This window comes from Hibiscus syriacus, unplaced genomic scaffold (assembly GCF_006381635.1).
Source record: "Hibiscus syriacus cultivar Baekdansim isolate YM2019G1 unplaced genomic scaffold, ASM638163v2 tig00110890_pilon, whole genome shotgun sequence".
NCBI lineage: Eukaryota > Viridiplantae > Streptophyta > Magnoliopsida > Malvales > Malvaceae > Hibiscus > Hibiscus syriacus.
In genome coordinates this window covers 9,162,696-9,185,312 of record NW_024062900.1, presented here as the reverse complement: position 1 = coordinate 9,185,312, position 22,617 = coordinate 9,162,696, and the positions used below count along the sequence as shown (strand labels likewise).

General features: G+C 34.2%; 1 protein-coding gene, 1 long non-coding RNA gene and 1 pseudogene across 2 annotated transcripts; 2 read left to right on the top strand and 1 right to left on the bottom strand.

The window, feature by feature from the left end:
• Positions 1-10,361: 10,361 nt before the first annotated feature.
• LOC120144631 lies at positions 10,362-11,402 on the bottom strand (annotated as a pseudogene).
• Positions 11,403-12,292: 890 nt separating this feature from the next.
• On the top strand, positions 12,293-13,464 carry LOC120144656. Its single transcript, XR_005518055.1, has 4 exons — positions 12,293-12,407; positions 12,490-12,573; positions 13,182-13,256; positions 13,383-13,464. It is a non-coding gene; the product is annotated as an uncharacterized LOC120144656 (long non-coding RNA).
• Positions 13,465-21,423: 7,959 nt separating this feature from the next.
• LOC120144699 (serine/arginine-rich splicing factor 2-like) lies at positions 21,424-22,050 on the top strand. The gene is made up of 2 exons (XM_039158709.1): positions 21,424-21,428; positions 21,702-22,050. Exons 1-2 carry the CDS (start codon positions 21,424-21,426, stop codon positions 22,048-22,050), a joined length of 354 nt encoding a protein of 117 aa, XP_039014640.1.
• Positions 22,051-22,617: the final 567 nt, after the last annotated feature.

Genomic DNA, 22,617 nt, shown 5'->3' with positions numbered 1-22,617 from the left:
AGTTATGCTACAAAGCATGGAGAAAAAACATAATGAAAGTTTCAGATAATACGCGCATAAATGGAGGGATTTGGCTGTACAAGTTCATCCACCCTTAGATGAGAAAGAAACCCGGAAGCTCTTCATGCATACACTAAAGGCTCCCTATTTTGGGCTTTTGGTTACGATCACATCCAGTAATTTTTTGGACTTAGTCATGGCCGATGAGATGGTAGAAACGACCATAAAGCAATGCAAGATTAAGGATGGAGAGGCTATTAAGAAACCTCATATAAAGGAAAGGGATGGAGAAATTAATAACGTTAACACCTATAACACTAATAAAGGTGTTACAATCTCCAAACCAAAATCAACTGCAGCTGTACCGTCAGGTACTTCTAAACAAGATTCCAGAGAACCTATGAAGGAATTTGAGCATTTCGACCATATTTCAATGACCTACAAAGAGCTTTACCAACAACGCTTTGATACTCACGTATTGTCACCATACCGGTGGAACCCATGATGCCCCCATACCCCAAGTGGTATTATAAGAATGCTCAATGTGACTATCAAAGCAGTGTCCCAGGGTACACTATTGAGAACTGTTACACATTAAAGAGAATCGTGCAGAAGATGCGTAACAATAACTGGATCGAATTCAACAACTCGGGGGCATCCAAGTGAGAAGGAAGATCATTTCATCATTTGCAGCATCCTGCTTGAATTCGTTTTTTAATTTTATCATATTTTGGTGCAACTTGTTTTGAACTTTCCTTTTTTTTGAACATTTAAATAAATTTATGTTACTTTAAAGATGGCGAGCAATGAATCAAATTTTCAAACTTGCAATTCTTTGAATATCAACTGAATTAAAAAACTCCATAAATGATTCAAAGTTACAGATCTTTGACAAAGTAACATGATTTAAAAGTGGTAAAACAAGAACTTTGACCTTACCCAAGAAAATACGCTCAAACACCGTACACTTCTCTTGCAAATAACCAATATAGTCTTCTCCTCTCATAAGGGAATAGAAAAGAGGCTTGGTATTTAGATATGCATAGGTGCGGACAACATGGGGCATATTTTCGCATATGACATTACTATACTTTTTGTTTAAGACGTTCAATGATGATGATGATCTTTACAAATGAAATAGTCAAGTAGGTGAATCTAGTTTAGGTCAGTTGCTTGGAAATTAAACTCTAATAGATGAAATTTCTGACTTTCAACAACACCTAGACTATAACAGGTTCTTCTTGACAGTCTTAAGAAATTAAATCCGTAAAGCTGAGTTATTCCATTAATGCAATTGGTTATAGAGGAAACTCGAAATCCCTAGCTTTATGAATAGATTACATTCAAACCATGACATTGCTTATACACTTGGTAATTCAGTGTTTGCTCCACTGCTATTGTCAGGCCGAAGACTTTGTGATGAGATGAACCATTCGGTTAACCTGATAAAAGTGATTATAACATTAAGTTGTCCCTCTAAAGTAATTGGTTAAACACCCCGACTTTATGGATTTGGCTAGCCAGATAATGGAAAATTAAATCAAATTTATCTAAACAAGATATTTTCGGTAATGATGGACTAAGGGAGTTAAGGAACACCTGTTATAGTCAATTTCACACGAGCACTCAAGAATTTCATTTTTAGACCGATATTTTGGCACTGTCTTTGTTAGGGGGTTTACAAAGCTTGAACAAATAGAAGATTTCAGAGGACCAAAATATAAGGTCTAGTAATTGATCATGCTAATTGCTTTATTTTGTCCGCATTCGATTAATATGCCAAGCCAAGAAAAAGGCATGTTGCAATGACCAAGAAAAAATGACATTTTTTTATGGCTGAAACTTTAGAAATTAGAAAGCCAACTCATCAATTCAGATATTTGTCAAAGAGCTATAACTTTGAAAGCATTAGAAGGCTATTGATTCTTTTTATATTCTTTGAATTCATGTTTATGATTTGATTCGATTGTGAACCTGAATTAAGGGGAAATGTTTTACTGAATTTTTATATTCTCTTATCTTTTTTCCCTCCTAAAATAAGAGAAAGGGGAAAAACATTTTCCAACAGGACAGTCTCAAATGTGAAAGGCTGCAACCTGAGAAGAAAATGGGGTATGGTCGATTCTGAGTACAAGACCGACAGAAAAAATGAGGCTCCATCCAGAAGATAAAGCAGAACCAATTCATGTTGCAAGCATCTTAGGCATACTTAAGAGCATCACATTTATCATTTTTCGCATACATAATTTTTGCAGCTTTAGAGTCAAGTTTCAACTTCAATATGAAGGATACTCGATTCAAAAGAACCTCCAAAGATCAATGGTGGTGGTTTAACTCAATAGTGAGAAGCTACGCCTCAAACAACTTGACATATTGAAATATCGACAGATCTCAGAATCAATTTCATATGGGTTCGAGAGTCAATTCAGAACAAATCCAGTTCAACTTAACTCAATGGCGAGCGGCTATTTTCCATTTAAAATCCAGATTTCAACTCCATGACGGACGATATCCGACTGACATACTGGCTCACTTGTCTTTCCCACAAAGAGGAGTCATTCGAAGAACATACCACGTGGTTTTCCCATGAAGGGGAGTCATCCAAAAATCATATCACTTGGTTCAGATCCGTTAAGAGGAACCACCTAAAGAAGCTTAGACCCGTGAAGGGGAGCTATTTTTTCACTTAAGGGAATTATTGACAGCATAGCTCAAGGCGAGAAGGGTTATCTATCAACCAAAACCTTCAAGTTTGATTACATTCAGCTCAAAGGCATATCAAATTTGCAGCATAACTCAAGGACAGAAGGGCTATCTGTCAACTAATACCTTTGAGTTCGATTACACTCAGCTCAAAGGCACATCAAATTTACAGCATAGCTCAAGGCGAGAAGGGCTATCTGCAACAAAAGACCTTCGAGTTCAATTACATTCAGCTCAAAGGCATATCCAATTTACAACATAACTCAAGACGAGAAGGGTTATCTGCCAGCAGAAACCTTCGAGTTCGATTACATTCAGCTCAAAGGCACATCAAATTTACAGCATAACTCAAGGCGAGAAGGGCTATCTATCAACAAAAGACCTTCAAGTTTGATTACACTTAGCTCAAAGGCATATCAAATTTATAGCATAACTCAAGGTGAAAAGGGTTATTTGTCAACCAAGACCTTCAAGTTTGATTACATTCAGCTCAAAGGCACATCAAATTTATAGCATGGCTCAAGGCGATAAGGACTATCTATCAACAAAAGACCTTTGAGTTCAATTACACTCAGCTCAAAGGCATATCAAATTTACAGCATAACTCAAGGCGAGAAGAGTTATATGTCAACCAAGACCTTTGAGTTCGATTACACTCAGCTCAAAGGCACATCAAATTTACAGCATAGCTCAAGGTGAAAAGGGCTATCTGTCAACCAATACCTTCGAAGTTCGATTCCACTCAGCTCAAAGGCACATCAAATTTATAGCATAACTCAAGGTGAGAAGGGTTATCTGTCAATCAAGACCTTTGAGTTCGATTACATTCAGCTCAAAGGCACATTAAATTTACAGCATAGCTCAAGGCGAGATGGGCTATCTGTCAACCAAGACATTTGAGTTCGATTACACTCAGCTCAAAGGCACATCATATTTACAGCATAACTCAAGGCGAGAAGGGTTATCTGTCAACCAAGACCTTCGAGTTCGATTCCACTCAACTCAAAGGCACATCAAATTTACAACATAACTCAAGGCGAGAAGGGTTATCTGTCAACCAAGACCTTTGAGTTCGATTACATTCAACTCAAAGGCACATCAAATTTACAACATAGCTCAAGGCGAGAAGGGCTATCTGTTAACAAAAGACCTTCAAGTTTGATTACATTCAGCTCAAATGAATATCCAATTTACATCATAACTCAAGGTGAGAAAGGTTATCTGTCAGCAAAGACCATCGAGTTCAATTACATTCAGCTCAAACGCATATTAAATTTACAGCATAACTCAAGGCGAGAAGGGTTATTTGTCAACAAATACCTTTGAGTTCGATTACATTCAGCTCAAGGGCATGTCAAATTTATAGATTAGCATGAGTCAAGAAAATCTATCTGTGAACAAGAAACTGTCGAGTTCGATTCCATTTCAGCTCGATGACACATCAGCCACATGGTAGCATCAAGAAACTACTTTCTGGTTGAAGCCGAGGTTTTCAAGTCAAAAAGAAGATCTGGGGCAATCTCTCAGGTTAGTACAACATAACTAAAACAAGAAGGGTTATCGGTCAATGAAAACTTTCGGGTTCGATTTCATTCAGCTCGATGATATATCGACTACTTTCCAGCTAAAGTTTAAACCGAGGTCTTTAAGTCAAAAAGAATACCTGAGTTAGTTGTGCTTTAACGACAAGAAACCATTTTTCAGCAACATAGCTTGAGTTGAGAAAAGTTATCTATCAACGAAGATTTTTGAGTTCGGTTTCATTCAGCTCGATGGCATATCAACCACATGGTGGAGCCAATGAACCATTTTCCAACCAAGGTCTTAAACCGAGAAGAAAACCGAAGGGCAACGAGAAGCAACATTCTGATTCAAATTCCAAACTACAGCTTCAATTCCATATCATTTCAAGATGGACTCGACCTCACGATGAGGGAGTCATTTCATGATTCAAACCAGCCTTAATATCGGATTTCAACTCTACGACAGAAGACATTCGACATGGATAAAATTTGTGTCTTTTGATCTTTGCTCTACTTTCGTTACACGATAATGAGCAAAGAGGGGCAGTTGTAGACACCCCATTTCGTCCCATTACATAGCCCAACAAAAACCAAACAAGATTCAAAATACAAGTGGCCTAGCAGAGCACCCAATACACAACAAGCCCATTTTAAACAAACAACCCAACGGTTCAGACCCGAACCCATTTGGAGCACCCGAACCGGCTTAGGACCCGCCCCTAGACGTAACCCAAAATGAGAAGTTAGGGTTTCCAAGACCCTAACATTCCTTCAGCATCACATCTCCCCCTTTTGAGAGTCCACATCCCTCGGTCAACCACTTACCCCGAACTCCCCAACGTCGTGGATGCATGGAACACAAAGACAACCAAGCAAGGAGTTTAGTTTCACCAGGACTCCTAAAAATAGATTTTTTACTACTATAAATAAATGTAAATGAAGTATTCGAAGCAGAGGATTTACTCAGAGATTACACACAAAATTACAGAGAGAAATCACAAGTAATACGAAAGCAAAAATAGTGAGAAACCAAGGCATTTGAGACTTGTATTTCGAAAGAGAAATAAACATAAAAGGTATTTTTTTACCTTTTTTCGATTCGGTTTCCTTGCATGTTTCGTGCGTTTAATCTTCCACTGCTTCCTTTTTCGACTTGTAAAACCGAAAAATCCTCAGATCTAGCCTCCCCTGAGGCTGTTTTTCAAAAATAAAGTTGATTTTCGTGTTGGGGGCAAAAAGATCTTTCGAAAGCTTTTTAAAAAAAATTTGTCGCCACCGATCAACGGCGACCTGCAAGGCGGCGACCTGCAAGGCGGCGACCATCCAGTTTCTGGGTTATACGGTGGATGTTCTTCGTGTATTAAGAACACGAAGAACAACTTCAGAGGATTTTATGGGTTTCGTTTTGATCTTGAGAGAGGGGAAGAATTATGAGAAATGTTTTTGAAATGTGGCTTTTATACATAACCCGAGTGAACCGTCGACCCGACCCATGGAACCCCAGGGTCCACGTGTTGGGGGAATTGCAGTCGTAGTCCCTATTTTTTCAATCTTCCATTTTGCTCCCTTTAATTTAATTTGACCCCAATTTCCTCTCGAATTGTATCACTTATTTTGTTTTTCTTTTTAATCTAGTCATTTATTATTATTAATATATATATATATATATATATTTGTTTCCTTTTTTATTATTTATTATTATTATTATTATTATTATTATTATTCTTTTTCTTTTTTATTGTTTGTTTTCCTTACATTTAATTTTCATTTATATATATTTATTATTATTATTATTATTTCCTATTTATTTATATATATATATATATATATATATATATTTCCCTTTATTTATTTAATTTATTTTAACATTAATATTTATATGTATATATTATTTTTGTTTTATTTTTTTCTTTATTTTCTTTTATCTTTATTATTATGTTTTTTATTATTATTTTTTTATTATTTTTCTACTTTACAACCCAACGTGATTGCATGTGTTGACATTGGTCACCCTATTTTTTTTTATTTGATTCTTTTAGTATTTTTTATTATTATTTTATTTTGTTTTACTTTTTTAGGTTATTTGATTTTTTATTTTCATTGTTTTTGTTTAATTTATTTTAATACTTTTCATTACCTTTTTTTATTTTTTTAATCGTCTTTTCTTTTATTTATTTTTTAATTAGCTCTTTAGAGTTTTTGTGTTTTTAATTTGTTTCTTTTTTATTGTTTAATCTTGTATTTAGCATGGTTATTTTTATTTTCGTTAATAAACTTGTTTACCTTACATTATTTTATTTTTATTTTTTATTTTTTATAAAATTTAATATGTGCATTTTGTCTTTATTCAGTTAATTTCTCAGCATATACATTTCTTTAATATTGTAATTTAACCATTTCCTATTTTCTGGTCCAGTCTTTTTTTTTAAATCTGACGTTTTATCTTTTAAGGGTATTTTTGTAAATTCATTAAAGGTAAGCATTTGGATCATTATTTTACCTTTTACTTTAACTTATCATTTTCTTAATTAAAGACAACTAGAAATTAAGTAGTACCGAAAGGGCAGTTCAAGGGTACTAACCATTCCTTGATTGTAACCGACTCCCGAATCCAACATATCTTTGGTAAGATGCAGATCCGGTAAGAAATAAGGTATCCGATCAACCCATTTGTTCTTAAAATAAATGATCGGTGGCGGCTCCAAACAATTCCATTCAAGTCAAAGCCCAATTTCGGGCCCACCCGAAAGATGGTCGCGACAGATATATTTAAAAGTGTTTAAAGCCTCAAACTTTTGGGAAGGGGAACTAGTTTAGCCCCTTAATCTTTTACACTATATGTGACCTTAATATGAGAGGGGGAACTTATATAATTTTTTTCTAAGTTCAATGGCCTAATTATTTTTTTAGAAAGTTTGAGAACTTATTTAATTTTTTAGAAAAATTAAGAAATTACTTAAATATAAAATATAAACAATTATTAAGGTATTCAATATATTAAATATTAAAATCCTAAAAAATTAAATTATTTTAAAAAAAATAGTTTAAGAATCACATTGAGTATAAAAAGTTAAGGGAACATATTGATTTTTTTGCAAAAGTATGAAAGTTTTAAGGACAATTAAGTTAAAATATTGTTGTCGGAAGGATTTGAATCCATGTAAGTTAAGTTAAAAACCAAAATCTCATGTTTTCTCATTTTTCAAATTTTCAAAATAATTTTAATGAAAATACTGAAAACATATTTTTTATGTTTTCATATTTTTAGTTATTTTTATTTTGATTTTCTAGAAATCATTTTCTAATTTTACAACTAAACATATTTTCTTCAATGTTTTCTATTTTCTAAGAAAATGAAAATGAAAATAGTCTATATTTCTTAGAACCAAACATAACTTTATGTTTTGAAGTTAATGTTATTTTTAAAAAGAAAATATAAAAAAATATTAATATCGATCGTAATTTTTTCTATCGAATCTCATATTGATAAATTAATAAAAATATTTTTGAAAATTTAAAACTAAAAATTACATAATATGATTAATAAATTTAAGCATTTAATTTTAGTTTATGGTAAAATTAATAAAGAACTTAAAATTAGAATATACATATATTAAAATTATTGGGTCAAGTCGAGTATCCAGTCATAAAAGTTTCAATCCAAATTTGACCCAACTAACAGAGAAAATCCGGGCTGAGTACTCAGTTCGACCGGCTAATCTTTTTTAAATTACCCTATCAATAAATCAACATATTATATCAATCAAATTAAGTATTTTTTAACACCCTACTTGAAATCAACAATTCTTCCATTTATATGTTTAGAATTCGTAAAAATTAATATTTTTATATTTTGCATGTCACAAATGATTGAAAATAGATAATTTTAAAGAGGTTAATTGAAGGGTTTTTTCCCCCATTAAACCATGTGAAAAATATAATTAGCCCAATAGGTCACATTGGATTTTATTTTGTAAACTACGAAAACAAAAAATATTTGTTAACGGTCTCAAGACAGTGGGTCTTATGTGAGTCAATATTATAATATATTTTTAAAGACTTGTCATGTCGATGTGATGAGTGTCATGAAAAATATTTTTTAATTCATTAATTATTTTAAAAATAAAAAATGAGTCAATTATATAATTTTTAAAGACTTGTCATGTCGATGTGATGAGTGTCATGAAAAATATTTTTTAATTCATTAATTATTTTAAAAATAAAAAAAATTAAAAAAAAAACTTCGAAACTCGTTACATCGAGGTGACGAGTTACCTTGAAATTTAAAAAACTAATCGTTTATAGCCGTTGGATAACGGACAACAGCAACGGTCAGATTTCAATGGACATTGGAACTCGTCACGTGGAGGTGACGAGTTCCATGGAATTTTTGAAAAACATAGTCGTTGGGTTTGGGGTTATAAATAGTTGTATGGGTTTAGGATATTTATTGTGTATTGTTAAGAAAAAAATTGAGAAAAATTGTATTTTTTGAAGAATTCCTAGAAATGTCTACATGGTATGAAATGTTAAGCCTTGAAGTTGTCCATATTTCTTTGCTCGAACTCATTGCAGAAAAAGAACGGGCATTAGGCAACGAGGAATGACACTTAGAGATTCGTATCAGTGAACTGTTATATATCTACAACAATCCATGTTGTATTTTGTTACATTTCTACGTGGTTTTAAGGTGTACCTGACATTAATACTTTCCATTTTTTTCGAGTGGTTAAGCGACGATTACATTGCAAGATGTCGCTTGCCAACTCGGTGTTCCAGTTAATGGTGCGACACTAGTGAGACAAATTGATTTCAACCAAATTTGCAAAGGGCAAGAAAGCATCACCATCGACATCTTTATCTTTTGTTTCTGCATCTGTCGAGTATTTTGCATCTCAGACCAATTATGGTTTTTATCCTTCATATCATGCTTTAATGGAGAGTCAATCAAATTGGGGTTAGAGGTTCATGGGATGCAATGCAAACAAAGCACTCAAACATTTTCGACAAAATATGTGGGTGAATGAGATAATATTATTTATGGTCAACAAGGTATTGGTGTCTGTGGCCAATTCAAGTCAATGACGACACTAATGACGTCAAATACCTTAAGTACTCCATCACCTTATTTCAAAGGTGGATCTGAATGTGGAGTAATATTCAATACACCTCCTGCTGAAGAAGAAAACGAAGATGAAGACGATTAAGGCGGACGACCAAGACGTAGTCGATGAGCCCCACACCATTATCATTCGACCACTTCTCGGCATCGTCAAGAATTACAAAATATAAATAAATTTTATCATGTATTGTATTAGTTTGTAATAACTTTTATTATAATTTTGTAATAAATCATTTTACAAACTACTATTTTCTAAATTAAATTCAACAAAACACATTACATCGATGTGACGAGTATCAATGGTCTAAATTTTTAAAATTTAAAAATTGAACGTTGTCCACCGACTAGTTTTTTTTTTAAATTTCATGGTAATTTGTCACCTCTTTTTTAATTTTTTAAATTAATTAATGTATTTAAAAAATTACTCTCCATGAGATTCATCACGTCAATGTGACGAGTCACTAAAAACATATTTAAATTTGTCACCTTATTTTCATTAACGATCCATTAAACATAAATTTACCTTTTCAAGTTTTAAGATATTCTTATATTAACTAATATACACTCTCGGATTGTTATTAAAATAAGGGTAAATAATAAATTTCATCCTTAAATTTTTTTCTATTTTACTCATTAAATTTAAATTTTTTTAATTTTTGGATTTTTGTCAATTTATCGTTAAATAATTAACGATATTAAAACAATACTATTTAAAAAAGATAAAATTTTCATCAAAATTACATCATTTTTTTTTATCTTTTTAAAATTTAATCTATAATGTCGTTAGTGAAAAACTAGAGAACGAGACAGGTTTAAAAATTTGTCAAGGAAAAATCCTATCCAACGCGCACTTTCAGCGCGTGTTTCGCCCTAAAAAAAACCATTCAACACCAACATTAGAAAAACAGAGATCCCAAATCTAAAAAAGAAACACAGAGATGCATATACATCTAAATTCTTCTGTACATAAAATCTAAAGAAAAAGAAGAATGCGTTATGCCTTAGAACAAAGTGATTACAAACCAGATCTCTCATCTACTTTTCAATGACTTGGATCTGTTGTTGCTGCTGCTTCCTCCATTTGCACTTTTTTGCGGGGAAGAAGATGAAAAGAAGCCAAAAACCGATCCTGATTTCGACGATCCTCTCAAGGGGACGACGTTAAGAACCGGAGCCACTCTAACATTAGCCGAATACGACCTTTCCATAACCCCTCTCTGTTTGAATCTCGAACCGCCATTGAAACTACTCGGACTGCTTGAACTTCTTTCCAGACTTTGGAACATGATTTACCCAGATGAGTTCATTCTGGGACTATCACTCCTTTGAGTCCCACCACCGCCACCTGGTGTTTGATTGTTGGTATCGGACCCTGAACCTGGTTTGGGATTAATTATCCTCATCCTACTAGGAGCAAAAGGGTTGGGGCTTGGGTGGTTGTTGAAACTCGGTTTATCGGAATCAAGTGATAGCCTTGGGAGATCTTCGAGTTCATGGCTTGAAGATGAAGAAGAAAACCACAACCTTGATGATGAAGATACAGGTACCGGCTCAAAGTTATCTGAGTCTTTCAACAAGGGAAGATTCAATGAAGAGTCGGTCGTTGATGGTTTGGAGCTTCTGTTGAGAAAATGCTTGAGAGACTTTTGGTTATTATCAGAGTTTGGAAGTTGATTGTTACTGTTTTGAACAGATTTTTTAAGACCCAGAAATTCCCTCCACGTACTTGAACTCCTTGTAGCTTTGCCGGAAATCTCCGGTTCTACTTGACGGCGGCAAGATTTGGGTGTTTCTTGAGACGAAACCTTCACCGGGGGATTTTGCTTTGAGAAATGTAAAAGGACGAGCTTACCATCTGAAAAAAGCTCATCAGCTGGAAGCATGGTGACGGGATCTTCTTCAAGCCTGAACTCATAGTCACCGGCAGCCGTCGCTTGAATCTCCGGCGGATCAGTTAACCGACCGCATGAAGAGTAAGTCGGTGTAGGCTTACTCTCTGAGGGCGAGACGCTGATGTTGTTAACACAAGCGGTAGCCATGAAATGTAGAATAAATGGAATGAGAAAAAAGATTTTGTGTTTGAAGCAGCTCAGACTAAGAGGTTGGTTTTGGATTCGGTTTGACTTGGATTTATTATTACTTTAGGGTTCGGGAGGAGAAATCGGATCCGTCAGTCTCTGGATAACTTCCAACCATAACCTCCATCAATTATTATCTTTTCGGGTAAATTATTTAGATGGTCGTTCAATTTTAAGATAATTTATTTTAGTATCATTTTAATTTACTCACTAGTGAAACTTTTCATTTTAGTCAACCAAATTCCCTAGCAATGTTGGTGGTAAACTATCCGATTGATCATCCAAATTCTAGTGTGTACTCATTTTGGTCATGCTCTTTTTTTAATCTTCTACTTGTTAAATTCCTTAACAGATGTTAATACGATCTTTGATAAAATAAAACGCACTTTGACCCATTACAATGAAACCCATTTTTATTCATCTTTATTACCCTATTTTCTCATCCAACCCCACCACATATATCCAGTTTCGTACACAATCCATTTTATCAACCATTAATATAATAATGTAATTCAGGCCAAATAATTTTACATTTACGAAGATTCAAATATCAACAACTCTCAAAATAATACACACACACACATATTTATGCATGCATGCACAAGAAAACAAAATATATACTAAGAAAATCAACCAAATCAAGTAACGAGACATGGGAGTTAAAGAAAACACCAGAATTAATTAGAAGAGGACATTGAAAATAAAATAACTAATGTATGTCAAAATGATTCTTAAACTCAGAATATTTCACGATTTTTTTGAAATTTTAATTTGAAATCGGTATCGACCTTTGAATTAGGTTGAATTAAATACAATAAAAGATATCTTTAAAATCCTTCTCCTTCTCTTTTAATATTTGTATTTATGTTATGCTATTTATTTCAGGATAGGCTATGGGAAGCTGTTGACGAAGACTGGCTTCAATGTCTTAGTAACTAACCTGTTGAAAATCTTCTTCTTATTCCTTCTGGAGTTGTCCAAGTAAAATTATTTCTTTTTTATAATTATTTATGTTCATGATAAATTCAAATAATTAATGTTATCTATGTACTTTTCATGGTAGGATCATTGGCCTGCTTCGCTTAAGGAGTTCGTTCTTACTTTGAAATCTCTTGTTTATCCTCGAGAACAAGCTGACTTGAAAAAGGTTAGTTTCTTAACTCTCTTTAAAAGCTTTTATAATTGAGCTTTCGGTATTTCTTTTTCAATTATTGTGAAAAAGGTTGATAGAACATAGTAATAAAAGTGATTAAAATGAAAAATCATGTTGATCTGGAAATGAGCAAATCAATAAATTGTAGCCCGCATAATTGTTGTTTATGAAAGTAGAATTCAGATTTTTCTTGGAGTGCTGCAAATCAAATATTCCATCAGTCCTTGGCTTTAGGAAGTAAAAAGAAAAAAAGTAGCAAAATTAAGCTGAAAATTCACTCATATTGAGTATTGACATTCATTTTCATGTTTGACCTCTCCTGCACTACTTATTAAACAAGATTATTTATCGTGTCTTCTTCTTTTTCCTTAGAAAAGCTTGAACTATACTTCTCTGGTTCTTGTTTTACTAATAAGTGTCTTTTTCTTTTTCTACCCATTTTTAACATTTCATTTCCGTCTGCTTATCATGCCCACCCCCATTTATTATTTCTCTGCTTCTTTTCTCCAATAGGAGCTACCCAAGTGAGGTCCACTTTCTCGAGTAAGCATTTGGAAGGAGCTGTTTGTAAAGAAAGTACTTATAACGCTGGTTTGTTGTAGGTATTTCCCAACTTCAATACAGCAGCACTGAATAGTGTTCTTGCTCAAGGGATGAATTTAAAGAAGAAACATGAGGTATCTATATTTTCTCAATTTTGGAGTTGAAATCCTCTCTTTTTCCCATAAACAACAACTTCCCTATGTGACATGTTCTGCACAAGAGCAGATGTATGAGGTTACTTTATTTTTTGTGGTGAACAGGTGGAAGTTCTATCTGCTATTGTTAGCTCTGTTGCAAGTGCTGTGAGAGCTAATGCAGTAATAGATGTTGGTGCCGGTCAGGTGGAAGTTCTTCACCTCTTGAGGATTTTCCTTTTCTACTTTCTATTTGGATGATGCTGAATTTGTGGTTGAGACTGTTTAATTGACATTAGAATAGAAACTTGCCACATCTCAGAATCTAGCAGCAAATTGATGCAACCTAAAAAATCAATCAAAACTGATTGACCTGTTTTATTTAATCAAATTTGGAATTAATGAGTAATTCCTATTTTGTACTAGGTTTATTAGAATTCTGAATGGGATTGCTTTGTGATGGGCATCACTTTTTTGCAACTATTGCATTGCTTGTTTCCGTGTTCTGGGTCAAAGAGGATAGGGACATGGGGTTGGTTCTTGATTTGCGATTTTCTCCCTTCTTTTATATTAACAACTTAACCATGACCTATCACAGCAGTACCAACATTTACCTGTTGCCTTTAGTCTTACTCTTTCATTTTACTGAACCACCTAGCAATTGGCATAGTCATATCTTTACTAGATTTTGTGAAAACTATTTCAGTGATCCCAAGTATTTTATCTTTATGAATTTCATGCCTTTGACAAAGCCACTTCAAACTTGAAAGCAAGGAAAAATATCTATGATTTCCTTTTCAAAGACCTGTACTTGTTCTGATGGTGATATCAGTCTCACTTAGTTTATTTGGCAATAGCATTTCCTTTTAAATGAATCACTCAACCAACTTGACAAGGTGACCTCTTTATTGCAACTCCAATACTGATGTTTCTGAGCATCATATTACTTACCTTTCGCATCCCTAATTTTGGACCTCCCATTAGGATCTGCACCCTTTTGTTGACTCCGGGGAGCAACTAAAGTGTCAGTCCTACAACCTGCTTCTCACATCAGCTAATTCTGCTTCTTAGTTTTTCTTACACACATGGGTACAAACCTACAGCTACAAGGTACACAAACAGTGGCAGACAAAAATATCTATGTATGCAAGTATATTTTTTTCTCTTGCATATCTTCATATGTACTGCTAAATGCTACTTCAATAATGTTTAGATGACATGCATTTGAAAAAAGTTTTAGGACATTTTGAGTTTCACAATGGAATATTTGGATGTTTGTTCCCTTTGTTTCTTCACAGCAACACTGTCTGCTGATTAACATGGTTTTCTAGGGTTATCTTGCGCAACCCCTTTGTTCCCTTATATATTTTTTTTCATGCTGTTGTTTACTTCACTTGAAACTATAGACATGGTTCTTTCTAGTGATTAACATGATTTTCCAGGGTTATCTTGCTTAAGTCCTTGCCTTCGGGTACCAGCATTCTTTTGTTGCGATAGATGCATGTTCCCATCATGGAAACGTTACGAATGCTCGTGCAGAGCGAATTAAGAAGCATTACATGGCTCAGATGCGGAAACTTGGGTATGTTAGGGAGTCACATTCCTTTATCTTTTAACATGTGCGTGGATTTTATTGTCACAATTACACTTTCAAGTTAATCGAACCTCTACTTTGACAAGCCTTACACTTGTTGACAGATTGCACATTTTTCTGTTAGATCAGGAAAAAAGAGATTAAATGTGCCCCAAACAATTACATGCAACATAATGTCCCTGGAAACGTTGAAATCCTTGACCACCTTGTCGCCGCATGAAGCTGATGTTGTGCAGCCAAAATCGATTGAGCAAGATCTTGAACTTGGTTTGGCAGGCAATGGGAGTTCCTTAGTTTTGGCTGGCCTTCATGCTTGCGGAGATCCCTCAGTAACAATGCTCAAGTAAATGTCAAATTATGTTTGTAAGCTATTATTTTCCCTAGCCTTACTACTTGGATGAATGATGATAATTGTAGAAGTCATCTTAAGAGTATGGGTTCAACACTACACAGACACCGACACAAGAATTGCTAAAAAATTAGGATACTGGTATAATAAGACATGGCAGTTAAAAATAATTTTAATAATAAAGGATAAAAATCTTGTCAAATTAGGAAACATTGAACTTTTAAATTTGGAAACTCTAGGGAAAGAAATGTCATTGTTGGCTGGAGCATTTGATACAGGAGCCGCAGTGCTGGGGCCGTGAAGTTTTGACAGCAGGTGGGGCACTCAGTGCAGTGCCCTTGCTTCAAAATACTAGGGACAATTGTAGGACTGCTGCAACGCCCTGCTTCAAACTCTTGCTTTGCGTTCCATTTCACTCCCAAATGTTGCCATTTGAATCCGGTCACCTAAGTGCTCTTCACTTGAGTTGTAAGGATCTGCTTTGACTCGGTTTTAGTATCCTAAACAAAAATCAACCATTTACTTGAGTTTTTGCTCAAAATAATAATGTGAAGACTACAGAATTTAAATGGTATAAACTCAACAAAAACTAAGTAAAATTAAAATTAAATCTCTAGAACTTAGCTAATATTTAGCTCAAAATAAGATTAAATAACTCTCTGGAGTTATCAAGTTACAAATACTCGTTTCAGGCATCTTTTTTTGTTGCTTCATAAAAACCCTCAAAGAACAATGTCAACTATCATTCTTAAGTGGTGGTGATAATTGCAATGAAACAAATAACATACATAGTTATTGCTCAATGTTCATTGTTCGATTACTTTTTTTCATATTCACTTTAGTTCTACGGTTGTAGTTGGTTAATATGTCTAATTTTGTATCTTTAGAAGATCAAGATACATAATGGATACCAGTTAGAGGTTTATGTTTCAAACTTGTAAAATAATGTTTATAAGATTAGAACTTTAACCTGAAGACAAATTAAAGAAGAGTAAAAGACTTCTCAACTGACATTAATCTCCAATTGATTACTAGATTTACTTTTCTGTGTCAAAAAATGCAGTAGTCAAAAACTATGAAGCATTAACATGGACACTGGGTATGACCATAACATGACACGACACAGTGACGTGGCTTTTTTTAAAAATATTTTTGAAATATATATATAAATAGATTTAATTATTTTAATTTTGCATACAATAGTTTTTATTTTACATTTCTTAAAAAAATCTTTATTTTTTAAAATTCTTTTTATCAATCAAACTAATATTTGATTTTAGTGACTTTGTATAGTTTTATTTTATGGAACCTAGAGCTTAGCTTAGTTGGTTAGTACAAGTGTACATCCATCCTTAGGAGGTTTGGAGCTCGAATTCTAGCTGCCACTGTTTCACTAGTAATAGGTTACAACTTCTTTGTGCTTAAAAAAGAGTTTTATTTCATTACAAACATTGTATTCTTAAAATTATCTTAAGACCCGGACCCATATAATTATCAGTTACTCGAAAGCCCAAGAAATAATCTTTTTTCCATTCGGACTATATTATTAGTAATAAGAATGTCATTTAGGAGTTGACTATTAGCACATTGTTGAAGCCCGAATCTATGATTCTTAGCTCAAAGCTGAACTGAAGTTATGAAACACAAACCAGAAGGTGAGGAAACCAAAAATGCTTTGATGCCTATTTAAGCCTAAGGAGATTTCATTTCATTTACTTGAAAGTTTAAAATGTGCATTTAAGGTTCTAGAAGTCAGACTTGTAGAATATTCACGTGTGAATAGTGTAAATAGAGTAATTCTTGTAAATTAGAATAGGTTGTAGAAAAGATGAGATTATATTTCCAAATATCTAGTTGATGATATTTAGAAATTTGATTGCTGATTTTGTTTAACTTTTCTAGATTAGGCTCTATTTGTAACATATAAACATGTATTATTGTTTATCAATAACAATCAAGAAATACAGAGAAAGCTTCTCTGCACATACTACTATTCTACATGGTATCAGTTTAGATTTTTCTTTTTCGATCCTTATATTTTTTTGTCTCTCTTTCTTTTGCCAACCCCTATCATCATTCTTTTCACATAATGACCATCATCGATTCAACAAAGCAACGAAGAGGCAAACCATGATGTGATTATTGCAAAAAGGTGGGTCACATTCAAGACCAATGCTGGAAACTACATGGAAAGACAGTCGATTGGAAACCTCCTCAATCCAGAGAGGAAAGGGAATCACAATCACACCTGGTGACAACGACATGGTTAAGTAGTTTCACCAAACAACAGATGAAAGATCTTCAAAAGATGTTTGGCCACGTGAATAATCAATTTGTAGGTATGGTTCAAAATCAACATTTATCACCATGGGTAATCAATCCTGGGGCTTCTGATCACAAGTATGATACTAAAAGTCTATTTCAAAGACTACATCCTACATCTTCTCATACTCTATAAGAATAGTAGATGGCTCACTTTTCCCAATTGAAGGCAGTGGTTCAATTCACATTAATAAGGATATTTTTTGGATTATGTCCTCTATGTTCCCAATTTAGCGTGTAATCTTCTTTATGTTAGCAAATTGTCTTAGGACCTTAAATGTGTTCCTAAGTTTGGTTCTAAATCTTGTGAATTGTAGGCAATGGACCCAGAAAAGGTTATTGACAATGCTAGGTTGTATGGTGGGCTCTATGTTCTTCATGGTCAGCACACCAATTCCAACAAGTCTTCAACATCAATTTCAGCTTATAACTCTAATACATCAAGTGATGTTATGCTTTGGCACCTTCGATTAGGCCATCATAGTTTCTATTACCTTTAAATACCCTTTCCTAATTTATTTGTTAATAAAAAGCCAAAGTTGTTTCGTTGTGAAAGTTGTCAATTTGTCAAACATACAAAAAGTTCCTATTTACCTGCTTCTTATAAACCTTCACTATCTTTTTCTCTTGTCCACAATGATATTTAAGGCCATTCTAGATGAAGAACATTGATGGCAGTCGATGGTTCTCGTCTTTCATCGATGACCACACTAGAACCATATGAACCTATTTGATGAAATATAAGTATGACACTAAACATATGTTTAGGTGGTTTCACACTATGGTCGAAACTCAATTCAACAAAAAAAAATTAGATTTTGCAATTTGATAACGAGGGAGAGTATTTCACTAAAATCTTAGGGGCCTATCTTAGAGACAAAGGGATTATTCACATCACTACTTGTGTTGACTTCCCACAACAAAATAGGATAGCAGAGAGAAAAAACGACATTTATTAGAGGTAACCAGATCCTTGTTATTTTTACATTTTTCTTAACTATTTTTGTGTTACTCTGTGAACAACTACCTACCTTATCAACCAAATACCTTGCAAAATATTACTCTTCAAAACACCTTGGTCAGTCTTTCTTGAGAGATTTCATTTCTTCAAACCAATGTCCTCGAGTCTACCCTTGAAAATTTTTGGTTGCGCCACATTTACTCATAATAATAATCCTCCACGGTCCAAATTAGATCCTAGGACCATAAAATGCATTTTAGTGGGTTTTTCTTCACTAAAGGACTACAAGTATTTTTATCCATCCACTACAAGAATCTACATTTTGTAGAAAACAGAGTAAGTCTGTTATTTTATTCTTATTTCATTCAGTAGAACATATTACATATTTATATAAGAATTTTTCCTCTAAACTAGGAAACTCTAAGTTAGGAAATATACTAATCCTAGGAGATGTAATCCCTAGAAACAATGGAATGAAAAACAGAGAATAATTATAGAATCTCTTAAGTTAAGGGATTGAACATCTTATTTCTATAATTCCTACAACCTTATACTTACATAACCTACACTCCCCCTCAAACTGGTGTATATATGTTGTATATACCCAGTTTGAATGACAACTCATCAAAAGTCACTCGTGGAAGGGCTTTGGTGAAGATATCTGTCAGCTGTTTCTTCGTCGGAATGTACTGCAGTTTTGCAACTCCATTGTTGACCTTCTTATAAATAAAATTTTTTTCTATCTCAATGTGTTCCGTTCTATCATGCTGCACTGGGTTTTTTTTCTATACTCATAGTTGATTGACTGTCACTAAAAATCTCAAAATTTTTCTTATCATCTAAGTCCAATTATGTGAGCAGTCTTTTAATTCACATTCTTTCATATATTCCGAGAGCCATTGCTCTAAACTCTGACTCAACACTACTTCGAGAGACAACAACTTGTTTCTTATTTCTCTAGGTCACCAAATTACCCCAAATGTAGGTACAATAACCACTAACTGACCTTTTATCAGTTAATTCACCTCCCCATCTTGCATCCATATAAACCTTAACTATTCTGTCTTGATTTTTTTAAAATATAAGTCAAGCTCCCAGGGTAAACTTCAAGAACCTTAGAATTCTGTTAACAGCTTCCAAATGTTCTTCTCGAGAATCACTCATATGTTGGCTGACAATTCATTGAGTATGTAATATCAAGCCTGATCAGTGAAAGGTATATCAACTTTCCAACTAACCTTTGGTAGGCTTCCTTGTTTACTGGATTTCTAGTCATTTCCTTGCAAAATTTCAAGCCGGGCTCCATTCGAGTTTCAACTGGTTTACAGTCGAGCATCCCAGTTTCTGTAAGAAGATCCAAAACATACTTACGCTGGTTTATGACCAGCCTTTCCTCGGACCTTGCAACTTCCATACCTATGAAATACCTCATACTCCTTAAATCCTTGGTTTCAAACTCCTTTGCAAGATTCATCTTTAGCTTTTCTATTTCTTCTATATCATTACCAGTTATAATCATATCATCTATATAGATAATTAGGAGGGTTATCTTACCTCTCGATGTAATTTTTCTGAGTAATGTGTGATCCGTTTGGCTTTGCTTGAAACTATTTTGTGTCATAGCCTTAGAAAATCGATCAAACTAAGCCCTGGGAGACTGTTTTAAGCCATATAAGGATTTATTAAGCTTGCACATTGTTTTCTTAGTGACATTTCCTTCTAATCCGGGGGGACCTCCATGTATACCTCTTTTTCAAGGTTCCCATTCAAAAAAACATTCTTTATGTCCAGCTGATGCAATTTTTAGTCCATGTTAACAACTACTGATAACAATATTCTGATGGTATTCAATTTTGCAACCGGTGCAAAAGTCTCCTGGTAGTTAATGCTATAGGACTGAGAAAAACCTTTAGCAACCAGCCTTGCCTTGTATCTTTCCACGCTCCCATCCGAATGATATTTCACTGTGAATATCCACCTGCATCCAACAACCCTCTTCCCTTCTGGCAAATCTGTCAAACTCCATGTCTTATTCTTTTACGACGCTTGTATCTCCTCTTCCACAACCTTTTTACACTCAGGAGATTGAAATGCTTCTGTCACTTTTCTTGGGATTTTCACACTGTTAATACTGGCAGTGAAGGCCCTGAAATTAGATTGTAATTTCTCATATGCAACATACTTATTTATGGGATGAGCAATGCATTTTCTTACCCCCTTCCTAATAGCAATAGGAAAGTCATCAAGATCAACAACAGTAGCCTATTGGGAACCATCATGACCTAATATTTCAGCTACAACAGGATCCAAATCTGGTTCTTGGCAAATGCTAGGCTGATTGATTTCTTCAGCAACAACTTTTCTTCTTGAGTAAACACTGAGTTGCTTTGGTTGGGGAGTTATGGTTTCAAGGTCATTGTTAGGTGCATTTTTGGTAGTGGTGGAAGGTGTTTTGCAAGGACTAGAGTATTGAGATAAGGAGGAATGTAATTCATTAGAGTTATTTAGGTTATTCCCATCACCCTCACTAGGAACTGGGACAATGCTAGGCTATTGTGGAGAGACAATAATAGGTAAAGAAAAGATAGGCTGTAAAGAAATATTGGTTTGAACAGGCTGAAATTCGTTGTAACTCTCCCCCTGAAATTCTGTTCCTAAAAAATAAGGTTGATTTTCAAAAAATGTAACATCAAAGGAGACATAGGTCTTTTTTGTGGAAGGTGAGTAACACTTGTAACCCTTTTGACTCGAAGAGTAGCCCAAGAACACACACTTTATGAACCTAGGATCTAATTTCCCTCTGTTGTGGATATTAACAAAGGTTGTCCACCCAAACACCCGAGGAGAAATATTTGATTTTAAATGTTTAAAATGAGGAAAAAGCTGAAACAGAACCTTAGTAGGAATTTTGAAACCTAAGGTCTTACTTGGCATTCTATTGATGAGGTAAGTGGCTGTAAGAAGAACTTTTCCCCCAAAGATACTTAGGATCATTAGAAGAAAACATAAGAGACCTAGTAACCTCTAGAAAATTTCTATTTTTCCTTTTTGCTACCCCGTTTTATTGAGGTGTATTGACACAAGAAGTAAGGTAAACAATTCTTTTTTCCTTAAAGAAATCAAACACTCACTCCTATTGTCACTCCTTAGAATTTTGATTTTTGTGTCAAATTGGGTTTCAATTGTTTGATAAAAACTTTTAAAGGACGTTTTAAACAGGATAAAGAGAGATAGAGAAGTAGAGAGAGAAAAGGTGAAAGGAAAGTCAGCTTTCGATGAGGTCTGGATGGTGTTTATGGACAATGTTAGTATGAGAGTGTCACAATGTGCGTTAAGGGAACTATTCTTAGGCCATGGTCTTGTTGAGAGAGTTTTCATTCCCAAAGAAACAAGAAACCCAAAATACAAATTCTCCACTTTTGCTTTTGTGCAGTTTGGGAGTGAGGCAGGTTTGAAAAGGGCAGTAGATAACTTAAATGGTTCATTGATAGATGGGAAGAGGATTACAGTTGGAGCTACAAGATATAAGGAAGCTCATTCAAGGACAGGGGGAAGAATAGTTCTTTGAAGATGGTTTCAAGTCCGAATACAACAAAAACATCAAAGTCAAAAACGATAAATGATATTAGCAGGAGTATAAGGGATGATAAAACTTATAAAGATGCATTACTGTCGAACAGAATGAAAAGAAGTGCTTTGGGAAATAGGGAGTTGTCATCTGATGGTCTTCACAGGGGGAAAGCTAAGAAAAACATTTTGGAAATACATATTCTCTCTGAGAGCTCGAGTTGGGTTAAAAGGTCATTAACGGGGATCATTAAACCTTCTTTTGAGTTAGAGATAGTTTAGAATGCATTAATTAATGAAGGTTATGATGTCCAGATTGCTAGATGGGGTTATGTTTGGAATTCTTATGTAGTAACTTTTAAATCATCTAAAGAAATGATGGAGGTATGGATGAAGAAGAAAGATGAATTAGAATTCTGGTTTGATCGGTTGGCACCATTATTGAATAAAGATGGAGTCCCAATGGCTTTCTGCCTGGTTGAGCTATTTGGGCTTCCTCTATTATGCTAGAACGATCCATTTTTGGAATGGGTAGCAAGGAGATGGGGAACAGTGATAGACATCCACG